Below are 15,139 nucleotides of genomic sequence, written 5' to 3' on the forward strand. Positions count from 1 at the left end.
CAAAAGCAACACAAATAGTTAATAAATTATGCAGAGAAAGGAATAGTGTCTAGCCACTAAAATTATATTGTAAATGGCTCATATATATGAAAAATACCCATTTGCATCCACCATAAGAGAAATGTAAATTTATACTACCCTGAGATAGCATTTGCACTCTCAAGTTGGCAAAAATTTGCTCAGTGGATGAGCCTGTGGGGAAGCAGACACTCTTATACATTGATGGTACGAACGTCAACTGATAAAATCTCTGTTTAAAAAAAAGCCAATGTGGATATATCTGTCAAAACTACAAATACACTTAAGTATGCTTAAAAATAATATATTTGCATTTAAAGGGAACACATTCTTTAAACTTTTCCTTAATTGCCACCAGTACTCTTCTAGTCAGTTGTTTTAACCATATTTGTGGAACAACCACATGTTGTTAAATGAAAATCAGTTAAAAGTAATAAACTAAGGAGGGAGGGTATAGCTCAGTGGTAGAGCGCATGCTTAGCATACACAAGGTCCTGGGTTCCATCCCCAGTACTTCCTCTAAGAATAAATAAATAAGTAAACCTAATTATCTTCCCCCGAAAATAAAAAGCAAAAAATTAGAAAAAAAAATTTTTTAAGTGATAAACTAATGTATACCCTCAAAAATAACAACATACTACAAATACACACACTTCTCAGCCCACTCTTCATTTTCAACTCTGCATCTTGCAGCTGTATTTATGTACATGTAAGATGATATATATACAAGATTCACTGAAGTATTGTTTTCTAATAGCTGAAGATTAGAACCAACTCAAATGTCCATCAACAGGAGACTGGCAAAATTATGGTTACATTTATCAGTTATGCAGCTCCAAAAAAAGAACAAAGATCTTATGCACAGATATGAGTATCTTTCATCATCATTAGCTATCTAATATATATTTAAGAAGGGGGAAAAAGCATGTTGAAAATTCTATATACAAAATGATACATATTTTATAAAAGAGTGTATTCATGTAAAATAAAGCTCAAAGGTTGTACACCAAAATTTTCATATTCCTTATTTCTGAGTGCTGGGATTACATGTTAATCATAATGTTTATTATTTTCTTTCTGGGCTTTTCTAAATTTTCTACAGTCAACATGTGTTGTTCAGTAAACAATATCAACTGCCCTAAAAAATGATTAAAAAAAAGTCAAGGATTAATGTTGGCTAGAAATCAACAAGATAAAGAATGACTTAAAAATTTTCAGTTTCACAATCACTTGCCAAAGTATAGCATTCCAGCAGGAGCACATGACCCCTGTTAGGAATCCTACTCAGAGAAGTCATTGGCTTGGAGGCAAGCCAGAGCAGCTGCCCTCTTGAGCTATAATCCTCAAAATGATTATAGGGTAGTATAGGAAAAAAAGATCAGTGCTAGGACAAGTCAGAGTACTAAAAATCCTTATAGTATAGAAAAAATGCTTAGAAATTTGCTGTAATCAAGATTAATTATTATGAAATAGGTAAACTTAGATCAATAAAAGTGTGAAGCAGAGGAAGTGAGTGGTAAGAGTCAAAATGGTAAACACTGGCTGATGTCAAAAAACAACAGAGGACAAAGATGTGTTTAAATTGGTTGTTGGGTGATTGTGTAACCAGTTTTTGGAATCTTCAGTCACAGCGTGTTTGCTCGCCATTTGTCGCAGTTCTGTTCTTATAGAACGGGAGGAGGAGGTGGGCCTCCTTCCACCCGCCTCTCTCTCCGTGTTTATGTTTGAAGGCGGAGCGCTCACCTGAAGCAGCACCACGCTTTTTTCCTGGGGAGATGCAGAAGGAAGGAGATGGCCGGGCCAGTGGCTATAGAGACATCAGTGCCCTAGTAACACTGACATAGCATTTGTAAGGTATTTTTAATTTGCAGAGTGCTTTTGCATGCACTCTCTCACTCGATCAGTCTCTGTGATGTCCCAGTTTTATTTTAGCAGTCTATTTTTTGGAGGTCACATATACAAGAGCTATAATTTCCGTAAGGATGAGAACCATGTCTGTCCTTCTGTCCACCTCACATCTAGCCCAGTGCCTGGACCAAGGCAGGGGTCAGTAAGTGAATGAACTTTAATTTCCCTCGCAATTCTGTTTTGATTGGAAGATGGTAAAACTCTCTCTGTTCTAAGTTCCAAACTCTTCCTTGGACAAAGCCTAAGACTCCTCTGTTGTACGTGTCTTTCCCGTGTCCCAGCTTATCGCACGGATGATTGCCAGCCCTGGGTTTTGCCAGTCGTGAGGAAGGTGGAACAGAAGATTGCTCATGACAGCAGCCTAAATCACGAGTATCTGCCCATCCTGGGCCTGGCAGAGTTCCGGTCCTGTGCTTCCCGCCTTGCCCTTGGGGACGACAGCCCGGCTCTACAGGAGAAACGGGTGAGTTTTGGGTGAGAATCGATTTTCTCTTTAGAAACTACAAAGGTAAAAAGAGGTTAAAATTTTGTTTTAAAGTATTAGGTATTATGTTTATTCAAAGGTCAGTGAAGAAAGGTTTGAGTAGTGTGACATCAGGAGCCTGATAGTGCAAATAACATGCTTTTGTATAAAGCATGGCTTCTTTTATAAAAACTTGATTAATTAATTAATTAATTGATTGAAGTACAGTCAATTATAATGTGTCAATTTCTGGTGTATAGCACAATGTCCCAGTCAAAAGCATGGCTTCTTTGGTTGTTTGCTTTTGCCCAAGAGATGATCAGATATAGCTGCTGGGTGTGAAGCAGTCAGTGGAAATGCCAAGCCAAGGGAATTTAATGGAATGATCAAGAGATCCGGGTCTGTACCCAGCTCTGCCACTGCTTTTGATCAAAGGCGAGTCATTTGCCCCCTCTCACCCCTACGTCTCATCTATGTGTTAGGAAAAGACTAGTTTATGGTTTATGGTCCCATAAGAAGCACTTGCGTAGGGGATCATTTAAGGGGCCTCTGAAACCCCTGAAATTTTAATGCAGAATTCTGTGTGTATGCGTATTTCTGGAGAGAAGGTTCATAGCTTTTATCAGAAGTTCTGAAGGAGTTTGTGACCCCTAAAAGTTCAAGAGCCACTAGAGGTTCTCTGAAGATCCTACCAGTTCTAATATTTGGTTCTTCGAGTCTTAATCTCAACTTCTCTCATTTAAGTGCTTCCTAGTACATAGTCTATGTATAACTAGAGACACATGGAAGAAGAACGCATTTGGAGAGGCTGTGTGTGGCAGGAAGTGGTGTGATAACAGATCATTAGTGTTGTAGGAATTCAGAGAGACTGGAAAGACTGAACATGGGCCTTGAGCTGAACCTTGGGGAATGAGGCCAGGACACTGGTTCTCAACTCTGGCTGTACTTTAGTATCACCCAGGAGTTTTTGAAAACATACTGATGGCTGGACCCCATGCCAGACCTGTTAAATCAGAATCTTAGAGGGTACCGCCCTTCCCTGCCCTTTCACTACCTTTCCTTCCCAGTTCCCTTCCTTTAATGGGTATATTTTTAAAAGTTCCCCATGTGATTCCAAAGTACAGCCAGGGTTGAGAAGGACAAAGTACAGAGGAAGGAAAAGGAGGGGTGTTTGTCTGGAGTTGTAGGAGTCCAGGGACGGAGGTAGGAAGTGAGCAAGTCTTGGTTGTAAAGAGACATACCTGATTAGAGCTGGGGACATGCTGGATAGATCAGGCAGGCGGATTTTGGCAGCCAGGGCAGGGGAAGGCCCCTGATGGCTTGAGCAGAGGAGTTACCCAATAAGAGTGTAGAAGATAAACCTGGCTGGATGAACAGGAAGGGGAAGAGCTCAGGTTTTTGCAATAGTCCAGTTAGGTATTGTGCAACTTAATCCAACTGCCCTGATTGCTTCCCTGGGCCAGAGTCGTAGTGCAGCCTTCATGCATGGAAGGGACCACATCTTGGAATCATTGATTTGTTCCCCACTTGCTGTTACCCAGATGCCTTCATGAACAGAACGGCAGGGTAAGTTGGAGGTTGCACACAGGCACGTTCTTAATGTATATCAGGAGACTGGAGACAGGGAGGCTCTGGGTAAAGGTCTTGGAACTCAGATCAATGATTAGATAAGTAATTAACTTGATTAGGGTTTTGTCTGGATTCATATGAGAGACTGTGACTTACTTGCCTCAAGGAACTGAAGGAATGTGGGTAGAAGTGGTAGACTTTAGAGATTATAGGGGGCATTGGGAAGTTGCTCTGAAAATCCAGTGTTTCCACAGAGGGAGAGGAGAGTCCTGATGAAGTTTGAAAGTGGGAAACTTTGGCGACTAGGCTTGATCATCTGAGACACTGTTGATAAATTAGTTGGCATTCCATTGTTGACAAATGAAAACAGAGATTCTGTGTTGGGGAGCTTCTTCCTTTAAGGCTGTACATTTCTTATGTGCTTATTAACTATGTTGGGCAGGTAGGTTCTTGTGCTTCTGCCCAGTGGTCCCTGTTTTGATCACTTAATACTGAGACGTGGGGCTGTTGCTTGTGGAACAGAGCCCTCCTTCTAAGTCTAGTTCATCCTGTGTTGTGTTTTTGATCATAGAACAAATTTAAATGACAGTCTTCATGGCAGTCCGTAAATATTTGAAGACTTTTTTTTTTGGTAGTGGTTTATATGGATACTATCCTGGCATCTGCGTCACCTTAGGTACCAGTTGATACTGAGCTCTGAGCCCTTTTTCTTTCCCTGGATGTCTTCACCATCCCTAGGCTACTGTCTTATTTCAGCCCACCATCATCTCATTTGAATTCTTACAACAGCCTCTTGCCTGTAGTCTCTTCCCCGTTCTAGTACATTCTGCACTATGCAGCTAGAATGATCTTCCTCAGGAAAAAAAAAAAGCTGATCATGTCACCTGCTTCCCCTCTCACACACACTCAGTAGCTCCTCCATTATCTACAGGGTAAAATCCAGACTTTGACCTGGGCATGCAGCATATTTTGTAGCCAGGCTTTATGCTGTTCTTTTTTTTTTTTTTTTAACATTTTTTATTGATTTATAATCATTTTACAATGTTGTGTCAAATTCCAGTGTTCAGCACAATTTTTCAGTCATTCATGGACATATACACACTCATTGTCACATTTTTTTCTCTGTGAGTTATCATAACATTTTGTGTATATTTCCCTGTGCTATACAGTGTAGTCTATTCTACAATTTTGAAATCCCAGTCTATCCCTTCCCACCCTCCACCCCCCTGGTAACCACAAGTCTGTATTCTCTGTCTGTAAGTCTATTTCTGTCCTTTATTTACGCTTTGTTTTTGTTTGTTTGTTTGTTTTTGTTTTTGTTTTTTTTGTTTTTGTTTTTTAGATTCCACATATGAGCGATCTCATATGGTATTTTTCTTTCTCTTTCTGGCTTACTTCACTTAGAATGACATTCTCCAGGAGCATCCATGTTGCTGCAAATGGCATTATGTTGTCGGTTTTTATGGCTGAGTAGTATTCCATTGTATAAATATACCACATCTTCTTTATCCAGTCACCTGTTGATGGACATTTAGGCTGTTTCCATGTCTTGGCTATTGTAAATAGTGCTGCTATGAACATTGGGGTGCAGGTGTCATCCTGAAGTAGATTTCCTTCTGGATACAAGCCCAGGAGTGGGATTCCTGGGTCACATGGTAAGTCTATTCCTAGTCTTTTGAGGAATCTCCACACTGTTTTCCATAGTGGCTGCACCAAACTGCATTCCCACCAGCAGTGTAGGAGGGTTCCCCTTTCTCCACAGCCTCTCCAGCATTTGTCATTTGTGGACTTTTGAATGACGGCCATTCTGACTGGTGTGAGGTGATACCTCACTGTAGTTTTGATTTGCATTTCTCTGATAGTGATATTGAGCATTTTTTCATGTGCTTTTTGATCATTTGTATGTTTTCCTTGGAGAATTGCTTGTTTAGGTCTTCTGCCCATTTTTGGATTGGGTTGTTTATTTTTTTCTTATTGAGTCGTATGAGCTGCTTATATATTCTGGAGATCAAGCCTTTGTCGGTTTCACTTGCAAAAATTTTCTCCCATTCCGTAGGTTTTCTTCTTGTTTTATTTCTGGTTTCCTTTGCTGTGCAGAAGCTTGTAAGTTTCATTAGGTCCCATTTGTTTATTCTTGCTTTTATTTCTTCTAGGAGAAAATTTTTGAGATGTATGTCAGATAATGTTTTGCCTATGTTTTCCTCTAGGAGGTTTATTGTATCTTTTCTTATGTTTAAGTCTTTAATCCATTTTGAGTTGATTTTTGTATATGGTGTAAGGGAGTGTTCTAGCTTCATTGTTTTACATGCTGCTGTCCAGTTTTCCCAACACCATTTGCTGAAGAGACTGTCTTTATTCCAATGTATATTCTTGCCTCCTTTGTCAAAGATGAGTTGACCAAAAGTTTGTGGGTTCATTTCTGGGCTCTCTATTCTGTTCCATTGGTCTATATGTCTGTTTTGGTACCAATACCATGCTGTCTTGATGACTGTAGCTCTATAGTATTGTCTGAAGTCTGGGAGAGTTATTCCTCCAGCTTCTTTCTTTCTCTTCAGTAATGCTTTGGCAATTCTAGGTCTTTGATGGTTCCATATGAATTTTATTATGATTTTTTCTAGTTCTGTGAAATATGTCCTGGGTAATTGGATAGGGATTGCATTAAATCTGTAGATTGCCTTGGGCAGTGTGACCATTTTAACAATATTGATTCTTCCAATCCAAGAGCATGGAATATCTTTCCATTTTTTAAAGTCTTCTTTAATTTCCTTCATCAATGGTTTATAGTTTTCTGTGTATAATTCTTTCACCTCCTTGGTTAGATTTATTCCCAGATATTTTATTACTTTGGGTGCTATTTTAAAGAGGATTGTTTCTTTATTTTCTTCTTCTGTTGATTTATCGTTAGTGTAAAGAAATGCAGCTGATTTTTGAACGTTAATTTTATAACCTGCTACCTTGCTGAATTCTTCAATCAGCTCTAGTAGCTTTTGTGTGGACCTTTTAGGGTTTTCTATATATAGTAACATGTCATCAGCATATAATGACACTTTTACCTCTTCTTTTCCAATTTGGATCCCATTTATTTCTTTCTCTTGCCTGACTGCTGTGGCTAGGACTTCCAGGACTATGTTGAATAGGAGTGGTGATAGTGGGCATCCTTGTCTTGTCCCAGATTTTAGTGGGAAGCTTTTGAGTTTTTCACCATTGAGTACTATGCTGGCTGTAGGTTTGTCATATATAGCTTTTATTATGTTGAGATATGTTCCCTCTATACCCACTTTGGCGAGAGTTTTTATCATAAATGGGTGTTGAATTTTATCAAATGCTTTTTCTGCGTCGATTGAGATGATCATGTGGTTTTTGTCTTTTCTCTTGTTGATGTGATGTATTACACTGATTGATTTGCACATGTTGAACCAGCCTTGTGTCCCTGGGATGAACCCCACTTGGTCATGATGTATAATCTTTTTTATGTGTTGTTGGATTCTATTTGCTAAAATTTTGGTGAGGATTTTGGCGTCTATGTTCATCAGTGATATTGGCCTATAATTCTCTTTTTTTGTAGTGTCTTTGCCTGGTTTTGGTATCAGGGTGATGGTGGCTTCATAGAATGAGTTTGGGAGTATTCCCTCCTTTTCAATCGTCTGGAAGAGTTTGAGAAGGACTGGTATGAGTTCTTCTTTGTATGTTTGGTAGAATTCCCCGGTGAAGCCATCCGGTCCTGGACTTTTATTTGTAGGGAGGTTTTTAATTGCTATTTCTATTTCCTTTCTAGTGATCGGATTGTTCAAGTGTTCAGATTCTTCTTGATTCAGTTTTGGTGGACAGTATGTTTCCAGAAACTTGTCCATCTCCTCTAGGTTATCCGGTTTGGTTCCATATAGTTTTTCATAATATTCTCGTATGGTATTCTGTATTTCTATTTTGTTTGTTGTAATTTCTCCATTTTCCTTTCTTATTTTGCTAATTTGTGCTCTCTCTTTTTTCTTCTTTGTGAGTTTGGCCAGAGGTTTGTCGATTTTATTTACTTTTTCAAAAAACCAGCTTTTGGTTTGGTTGATTTTTTCTATGGTCTTGTTAATCTCTATTGTATTTAATTCCCCTCTGATCTTTATTATTTCCTTCCTTCTGCTGCTTTTTGGGGCTTTTTGTTCTTCTTTTTCTAATTCATTCAGGTGGTGGGTTAAATTCTTTATTTGAGATTGTTCTTCTTTTTTGAGGAAGGCCTGTATCGCTATAAACTTCCCTCTTAGCACTGCCTTTGCTGTGTCCCATAGGTTTTGAGTGGTTGTGCTTTCATTATCATTTGTCTCAAGGTATTTTTTAATTTCTGCTTTGATTTCCTCATTGATCCATTGTTTTTTCAATAACATATTGTTTAATCTCCATGCTTTCCTTTTTTCCTCCTTTGTTTCTCTGTTGTTGATTTCCAGTTTCTTGGCATTGTGGTCAGTAAAGATGCTTGAGATAATTTCTATCTTCTTAAAATTGTTGAGGTTTCTTTTGTGCCCAAGTACATGATCGATCCTGGAAAATGTTCCATGTGCACTTGAAAAGAATGTATATCCTATTTTTTGGGGGTGTAATGCTCTGAAAATATCCACCAAATCTAGTTTTTCTATTGTAGTATTTAATTTCTCTGTTGTCTTGTTTATTTTCTGTCTGGAAGATCTGTCTAGTGATGTTAATGCAGTGTTAAAATCTCCAACTATGATTGTATGCCCATCAATATCCCCCTTTATCTCTGTTAGTAATTCTTGTATGTACTTAGGTGCTCCTATATTGGGTGCATATATATTAATGAGTGTAATATCCTCATCTTGTATCACTCCTTTAATCATTATAAAATGCCCTTCTTTATCTTTCTTTATGGCCTTTGTTTTAAAGTCTATTTTGTCTGAAATCAGTACTGCAACACCTGCTTTTTTGGCTTTTCCATTTGCATGGAATATCCTTTTCCATCCTTTCACTCTCAATCTATATGTGTCCTTCTCCCTAAAGTGGGTCTCTTGTAGGCAGCATATTGAAGGTTCTTGCTTTATTATCCAGTCTGCCACTCTGTGTCTTTTGACTGGAGCATTTAGTCCATTAACATTTACAGTAATTAATGATAGATGTGTGTTTATTGCCATTTTGAACTTATCTTTGCAGTTGAATTGGTATATCCTCTTTGTTCCTTTCTTCTTCCTTTTGTGGTTTGGTAATTTTCCTTTGTATTATCATGGATTTTATTTAATTTTTGTGACTCCTTTGTAAATTTTTGGCTTGTGGTTACCCTTTTTTGTAAATCTGTCAACCCATTACTATAACTGTTTTTATTAAACTGATAGTAACATGATCTCAAACCCATCCTACTGTTAAAAAAATTTAAAAAAGAAAGAAAAAAAATTCTATATTTCCCTGCCTCCCTCTCCCACTCTCAGTGATTTGTATGTCTTCTTTTATAATTTCATATTTACTTTATTTGTAATTCATGAGTTATCACCTTTCCAGTTGTGTGTTTCTCATTTCTGTAGCATCCTGCTGCTTTTCTATTTAGAATAGCCCTTTCAATATTTCTTTTAGCATGGGTTTAGTGTTGCTAAACTCCTACAGCTTTTTTTTGTCTGTGAAACTCTTTATTTCTCCTCTATCCTCAAGGATAGCCTTGCTGGATAAAGGATCCTAGGCTGCATCCTTTTTTCATTCAGGGCTTTGAATATATCTTGCCACTCCCTTCTGGCCTGTAGTGTTTGTGTAGAGAAATCAGCTGAGAGCCTTATAGGGAGGGGTTCCCTTGTAACTTACTCTTTGCTTTTCTCTTGCTGCCTTTAGAATCATTTCTTTATCCTTGACTCTGGCCATCTTGATTATGATATGTCTTGGTGTGGGTCTATTTGGGTTCTTCCTGTTTGGGACCCTCTGAGCTTCCTGTACTTGGATATCTGATTCCTTCTTTAAGTTTGGGAAGTTTTCAGTCATGATTTCTTCAAAAACCTTTTCAATCCCCTTTGATCTTTCTTCTCCTTCTGGGACCCCTATTATGCGAAGATTGGGACGCTTTATATTATCCCATAGGTCCCTTATGCTATTTTCTTTATTTTTTATTTGCTTCTCTTGTAGTTCTTCTGAATGGGTGCTTTCTATTGCCCTGTCTTCTAGATCACTAATTCGTTCCTCTGCATTATCTAGTCGGCTTTGCACAGCTATTAGATCATTCCTCATCTCTGTCAATGAGTTTACCCATTCTACTTGGCTCTTCTTTATAGCTTCAATTTCATTTTTGACATATTTTATATCTCTAAACACTATCTCTTTTAATTCCTTCAGCAATTCGATCACTCCTTTTTTGAAATCTTGATCTAGTAGGCTATCGATGTCTATTTCGTTGATCTTTCTTTCAGGGGATTTCTCTTGTTCTTTTAATTGGGAAAGGTTTTTCTGCTTCTTCATCTTGCTCATACCTCTTTGGCACTGTGGTTTATGGAGTATCAGTTGTTTATTTTGGTCCTTAAGGATTTTATCTATCTGATGCCTATTTAGGAATAGAACTTAGGAAAAAAAGAAAAAAAAATAAGAGAGAGAGAGAAAGAATTTTAAAAGAAGGGAGAAAGAGGGTTTGAAAACAGTGTATAATGAATAATAGAAGAGTGAGTTGAAGCAGAGTATTAATCGGGTTGAGACGTCCTTTTAAAACCTTTACAAAAAAAGGGGGGGGGAGATGAATAGATGTATTTGAAACCTGTGTCTAATCAATAGCAGGACATCAAAACCCAAGAGAAATAGAAATGAATTAAGAAGTAAAGATTAAGAGAGTAATAGAAAATAGAACAGGTAAAAACAGATTTAAAAAAAAAAAGAGGGGGGTTGTCGGTGTTCTCCTGGAGTCTGTGTGCTTTTACTGTGAAGTCTTTCTGTCTTCGTCCTGTTTTGGAAGCTCAGCTTGCTGTTTTCAGAGGCCCTCCGTTGGCACCCTCTTCTGTGCTGCTCCCAGCACCTGTCGGCAAGCAGATCGCGCCTCCTCCTAACACTGGGTCAGGTGCAGCTCTCTGCTGTGGGCAGGCGGGTCGCTGCCCCTCCGGATGCCGCAGTCAGATGTTGCAGACTGGCCGGGTAGGAGGGCGGGTCGTGCCCCCTCCCAGCACCTCGGTCAGGGGCTGTGTTCCTGCCCGAAAGGCGGGGGGGGGGGGGGGCCGCTCTCCCTCTACCTGCACCACTGGTAGTTCCGCTCTCTGTGCAGCTGCGTGCTCCGCCCTGGTCGGTGCTCCGCGGGTGGGCTCGGGGAAGACCGAGGGACAGCTCTGTCCCTGCTCCGAGCCAAAACCCAGCTCCTTGTTTGTCTTTGTGGAGCAAGTTCTCTGAGGGACCAGGATGGAAGGATCCTATCTGCCCCGGGCTGCAGGCCCGTCTCAGTCTGGCCTTTGAGGCTGCTAAGCCCTTCGGTGCGGATGCAGGTTTCGCCCCCGCCCCCACCTGGGTGCTAAGCGAGGAGGATATGGCGGCTTTGTCTGAGCCCCGCCTCTCTTCCCCCGAAAACTTTCCGCGGGTTTTCAGAGATGGGGGTGTGCACCCTTCCCCCGAGAGCACATCAACCTTGCTGTTTTATGGAGGGCCCAGGTTGTTCTGCCCTGTGCACCCACAGCCATGGCGCGCAGCCCCTTGCGTTCCCCCGGGGCTGCCTCAGTGCAGCCACTTCCGTCCTCTGCCCGGCTTGTGCAGCCTGGCCCTGCCCGCCGCTGCCGGCCCGCGTCTCAGGCTGGGTGTCGGGGGGACGCTCTGTGCCCGTTTAACTTAGTTCTGTTAGTCAAGGGCTGCTCTGTACAGATCCGAGCCTCGGAGGCTCCCCCTCCGTCCCGCTGGCCTCTCAGTTGGAGAGGGGAGACCCAGCGAGCGAGCGCCAGTCCTCCTTTGCTGCTCCCTCCCCGCGGGACCCGCCCCGCACTGCTTTGCCTTTTGTTCTTCCTTTTTTCCTTTTCTCCTACCAGATTTTTGGCATCTTTATCTTTTGAAGAGGGCGATGTTCTGTCGGAGTTCCACAGGTGCTCTGGTTGGCTGAGTGGGTCTGTAGATGTGGGTCTTGGTGTATTTGTGGGAGAGGGTGACCTGCGAGTGTCCTTCTACTCCGCCATCTTCTCCGTCTTCCCGCTTTATGCTGTTCTTCAGTTACTCTTGTCCCCATCCCCCCGGGTCCTACCATCCTAAGAACCTGCTGTTTTCTAGACCCACCAGACCCTGTCGTGATGTGGCACCTTTGCCTCAGCTGTTCCCTCTGCTCAGAATGCCTCCTTCACTTCTGTGACTCCCCGCCTGCAAGTCCTTCAAGGCCCGACTGAGGGTCACTACCATGCTGAATCCTGAGCTGTCTCAGGCAGAGCTAGTCATTCGAGTCCTCTGAGTCATCACAGGACTGTGCATAGCTTTGAAATAGCAGTGCTTACTGTGTTTACTCTAGTGGCCAATTTCCTAAGCCCGTGTCTCCCACAAGACCATAGCTTCCTCCAGGGCAGGGATGATGGCTTCCTTATTTATCTTGCAAAACTTTTAAGCATTTAGCTCCTAGCCTGGCACCAGGGAGATTCTCAGATGTTTGAATTCACTTACTCGTTCAATCAACACATGAGTGCTCACCACTAGGGGTAGGTACTGTTTTAGTTGCTGGAGCACAGCAGTGACCAAAACACCCCAAATCCTCTGCCCAGCTTACAGTTTTGTGGGGAGAAACTGACTATACACATAATAAACAGAAACATGATATGATATATTAAAAGATGATAAATGCTACAAAAATAGAGCTGGGGAAGGCCTGTTAGGAGTGCTGAGGGCGGGAGTGAACATGGATACAGTTTTAACAAGGGTGGTCATTGTAGAAATAGAAATGACATTTGAGCCAAAACTTGAAGGCGGTGAGGCATGAATAAAAGAAAACGAACAGTAATCATGTCTTCCCTTAGATTTTTTCTTCTCAAGATTTAACATTGCCAGGACCATCAACCATTCTGAAGAGATCTATTTTCTAGACTTATCATTGCCTCATATTGCTTTTGCATTTTCAGACCTTAGGATCCAGACCAAATGTCCAATTTTCATCTTCTGCCTGGTAACATTTCAGCTTCTGAAATTACTGAGCCATTGCAGCTAGGAGGGCTTGTGGGCCATGAGATGGCGTCCCAGTTTCTTGCTTGGACCGTTGCCTCTGGGAATTTTGGGCTTTCTCTGTGGCTCTCACCTTTAAAACGTCTTTTTCTTTGTTTAGTTCAGCCCATGTTTATTTAGTACCATGTGCCAGATACCATGTAAATTGAAAGGGGCACTGAGATCAATGCGTCATAGCCTTGGCTACAAGCAGCTTCTAGCCAGCTCTCCTCCTCACGCCAAAGTCACCACATCAGCAAATTGTGTTCTCGGATAGGTGCTCTAAAGCCCAGGAAGGATTCCTTCAGGCAGTGTGGCTAAGTTGAGAGTACAGCTTGTCTATTGGCATAGCTTCATGCCAAGTCTTGCTGGATTCCCCTTGTTCATGGACAAATCCATGAAGGGTAAAGGCACATTTGGGTTACAGCACCTTGGTAGCAATTTGCATAAAGAATCCAGGGAGATCACAATGTGAAGGCCAAACCTTTAAAACTTTTGACCACTGAAGAACCACATCTGACACCCACCGACCCTTTCCACCCCAGTACCCCCTGCCTTGGCTCCTCTGCAGTGGACAGCCGTGCTCAGTTCCTCACTCCCCGACTGTCAGCTTTGTTTCTGATTCACGTTTCAGATGGCATTCTTTCACAGATGCCTAGATCTCTGAATATAAATAGAACAATGGGGAATAAAAGTGGTGATTGTTGGTATGATTGCCTTGTTCCTGGCTTAAAGGGGATTTCTGCTCATGATTTAGTTTTTACCTAGAAGCTGACTTATTCATCATGGATGAATAATTTTTTTGTTTTTGTTTTTAGTTATTTTCAGGATGTCTCCATTTACTGAGCATTTATATCAGAAATGGCTATACTTTTCTCACCTGTTATGATGATCATTTGGCATTTGGGTGATTGTTTTCTTTATCTAGCAACACGACAAGTTTTATATATATATATATATATATTTTTTTTTTTTTTTTTTCAGTAGGAGAAACTCAAACAAAGTGTAGTAACACTTTGTATATGGGGAAGACCCAGGAGAACTGATTCACTTACATATTTCTTATCACTCATTTGTTGGATGACTCACTCGCTCAAGGAGTTATTTTTAAATGTACTGTTGGACTTGTACTGTTCATTTATGTTTACTTGGGAAGTTAGTATCAATATTCATGAAAGAGGTCTCTCTCTTTCCTTTTTTTCCTTTGTCATCTTTTAGCATTGATGTTAGGTTTTGGGTTTTTTTTTTGAGATTTTGGAAGCTTTTCTTCTTTATCTAGGAAGTTTTTTTTTTTAACCTTTTTATTGTGGAAAATGTCAAATATGTACAAAAGAAGATAAAACAGTATAATGAACAAACCCCATGTATCCATCACTTAGTTTCAGCACTGATCTGTATTTGGTCAGTCTTGTATATTCCCCCATCCTGTAGCCAAAGCTAAATTATTTTACAGCAAATCTCAGATAATACCTGAATTTATTCTTCATATTTTTATAAAACAACTTGTAGATTAGGCCAAAGTCCCTTTGACCACTATTCCCACTTGCTAGGCCCCTCCCCAGAGGTTCTCACTGTTACCAGATGGGTATGTGAACTTCCTTTTAGACTTTCTCATGTGATCTTTTTCTTTCTTTCTCCTTTTGGCATATTAAGCAACATGTAATTTCTGACATTTCTCTACTGAAGGAGTTACGCTGAAACCTAATTAGATTGTGAAAGGGCAGAATCAAAGATATGTAGGCAGAATGACGGATGCAGAGCCTAGTGACCACATTGAGAGTGAGAAGATGCGGGTTTATGCCCAGCTCTGCTGCTTACCAGCTATGAATCCTTTGGGAAATCACTTCTCTGAATCAACTTCCTCATGTATAAATTGCAGATCTAGAACTGACTTTACAGGGCTGTGTGAGGGTCAAATAAGAAAATGTGCGGGGGTATTTTGTAAATGATAAAACATAGGACTTTTATTATTGCCCAGGTGAGGCCATTTTAAGATAAGCAGAAGCTTCAGGAGAGGAAAGTATTTGCATATCACCTTTGTTAGAACTTTTCTAAGGATTAATAAGCCTG

The 15,139-nt window shown here is 40.6% G+C and overlaps 1 protein-coding gene across 1 annotated transcript in view; it reads left to right on the forward strand.

The window, feature by feature from the left end:
• GOT1 (glutamic-oxaloacetic transaminase 1) overlaps window positions 1-15,139 on the forward strand; it is a 29,385-nt gene that overhangs the window by 6,142 nt on the left and 8,104 nt on the right. Inside the window, exon 2 of the mRNA XM_032491124.1 lies at window positions 2,208-2,389. Coding sequence (XP_032347015.1) covers window positions 2,208-2,389 — 182 coding nt within the window. The remainder of the gene's footprint in view (window positions 1-2,207; window positions 2,390-15,139) is intronic.

Source organism: Camelus ferus, chromosome 11, assembly GCF_009834535.1.
Source record: "Camelus ferus isolate YT-003-E chromosome 11, BCGSAC_Cfer_1.0, whole genome shotgun sequence".
In the NCBI taxonomy this organism is placed as follows: domain Eukaryota; kingdom Metazoa; phylum Chordata; class Mammalia; order Artiodactyla; family Camelidae; genus Camelus; species Camelus ferus.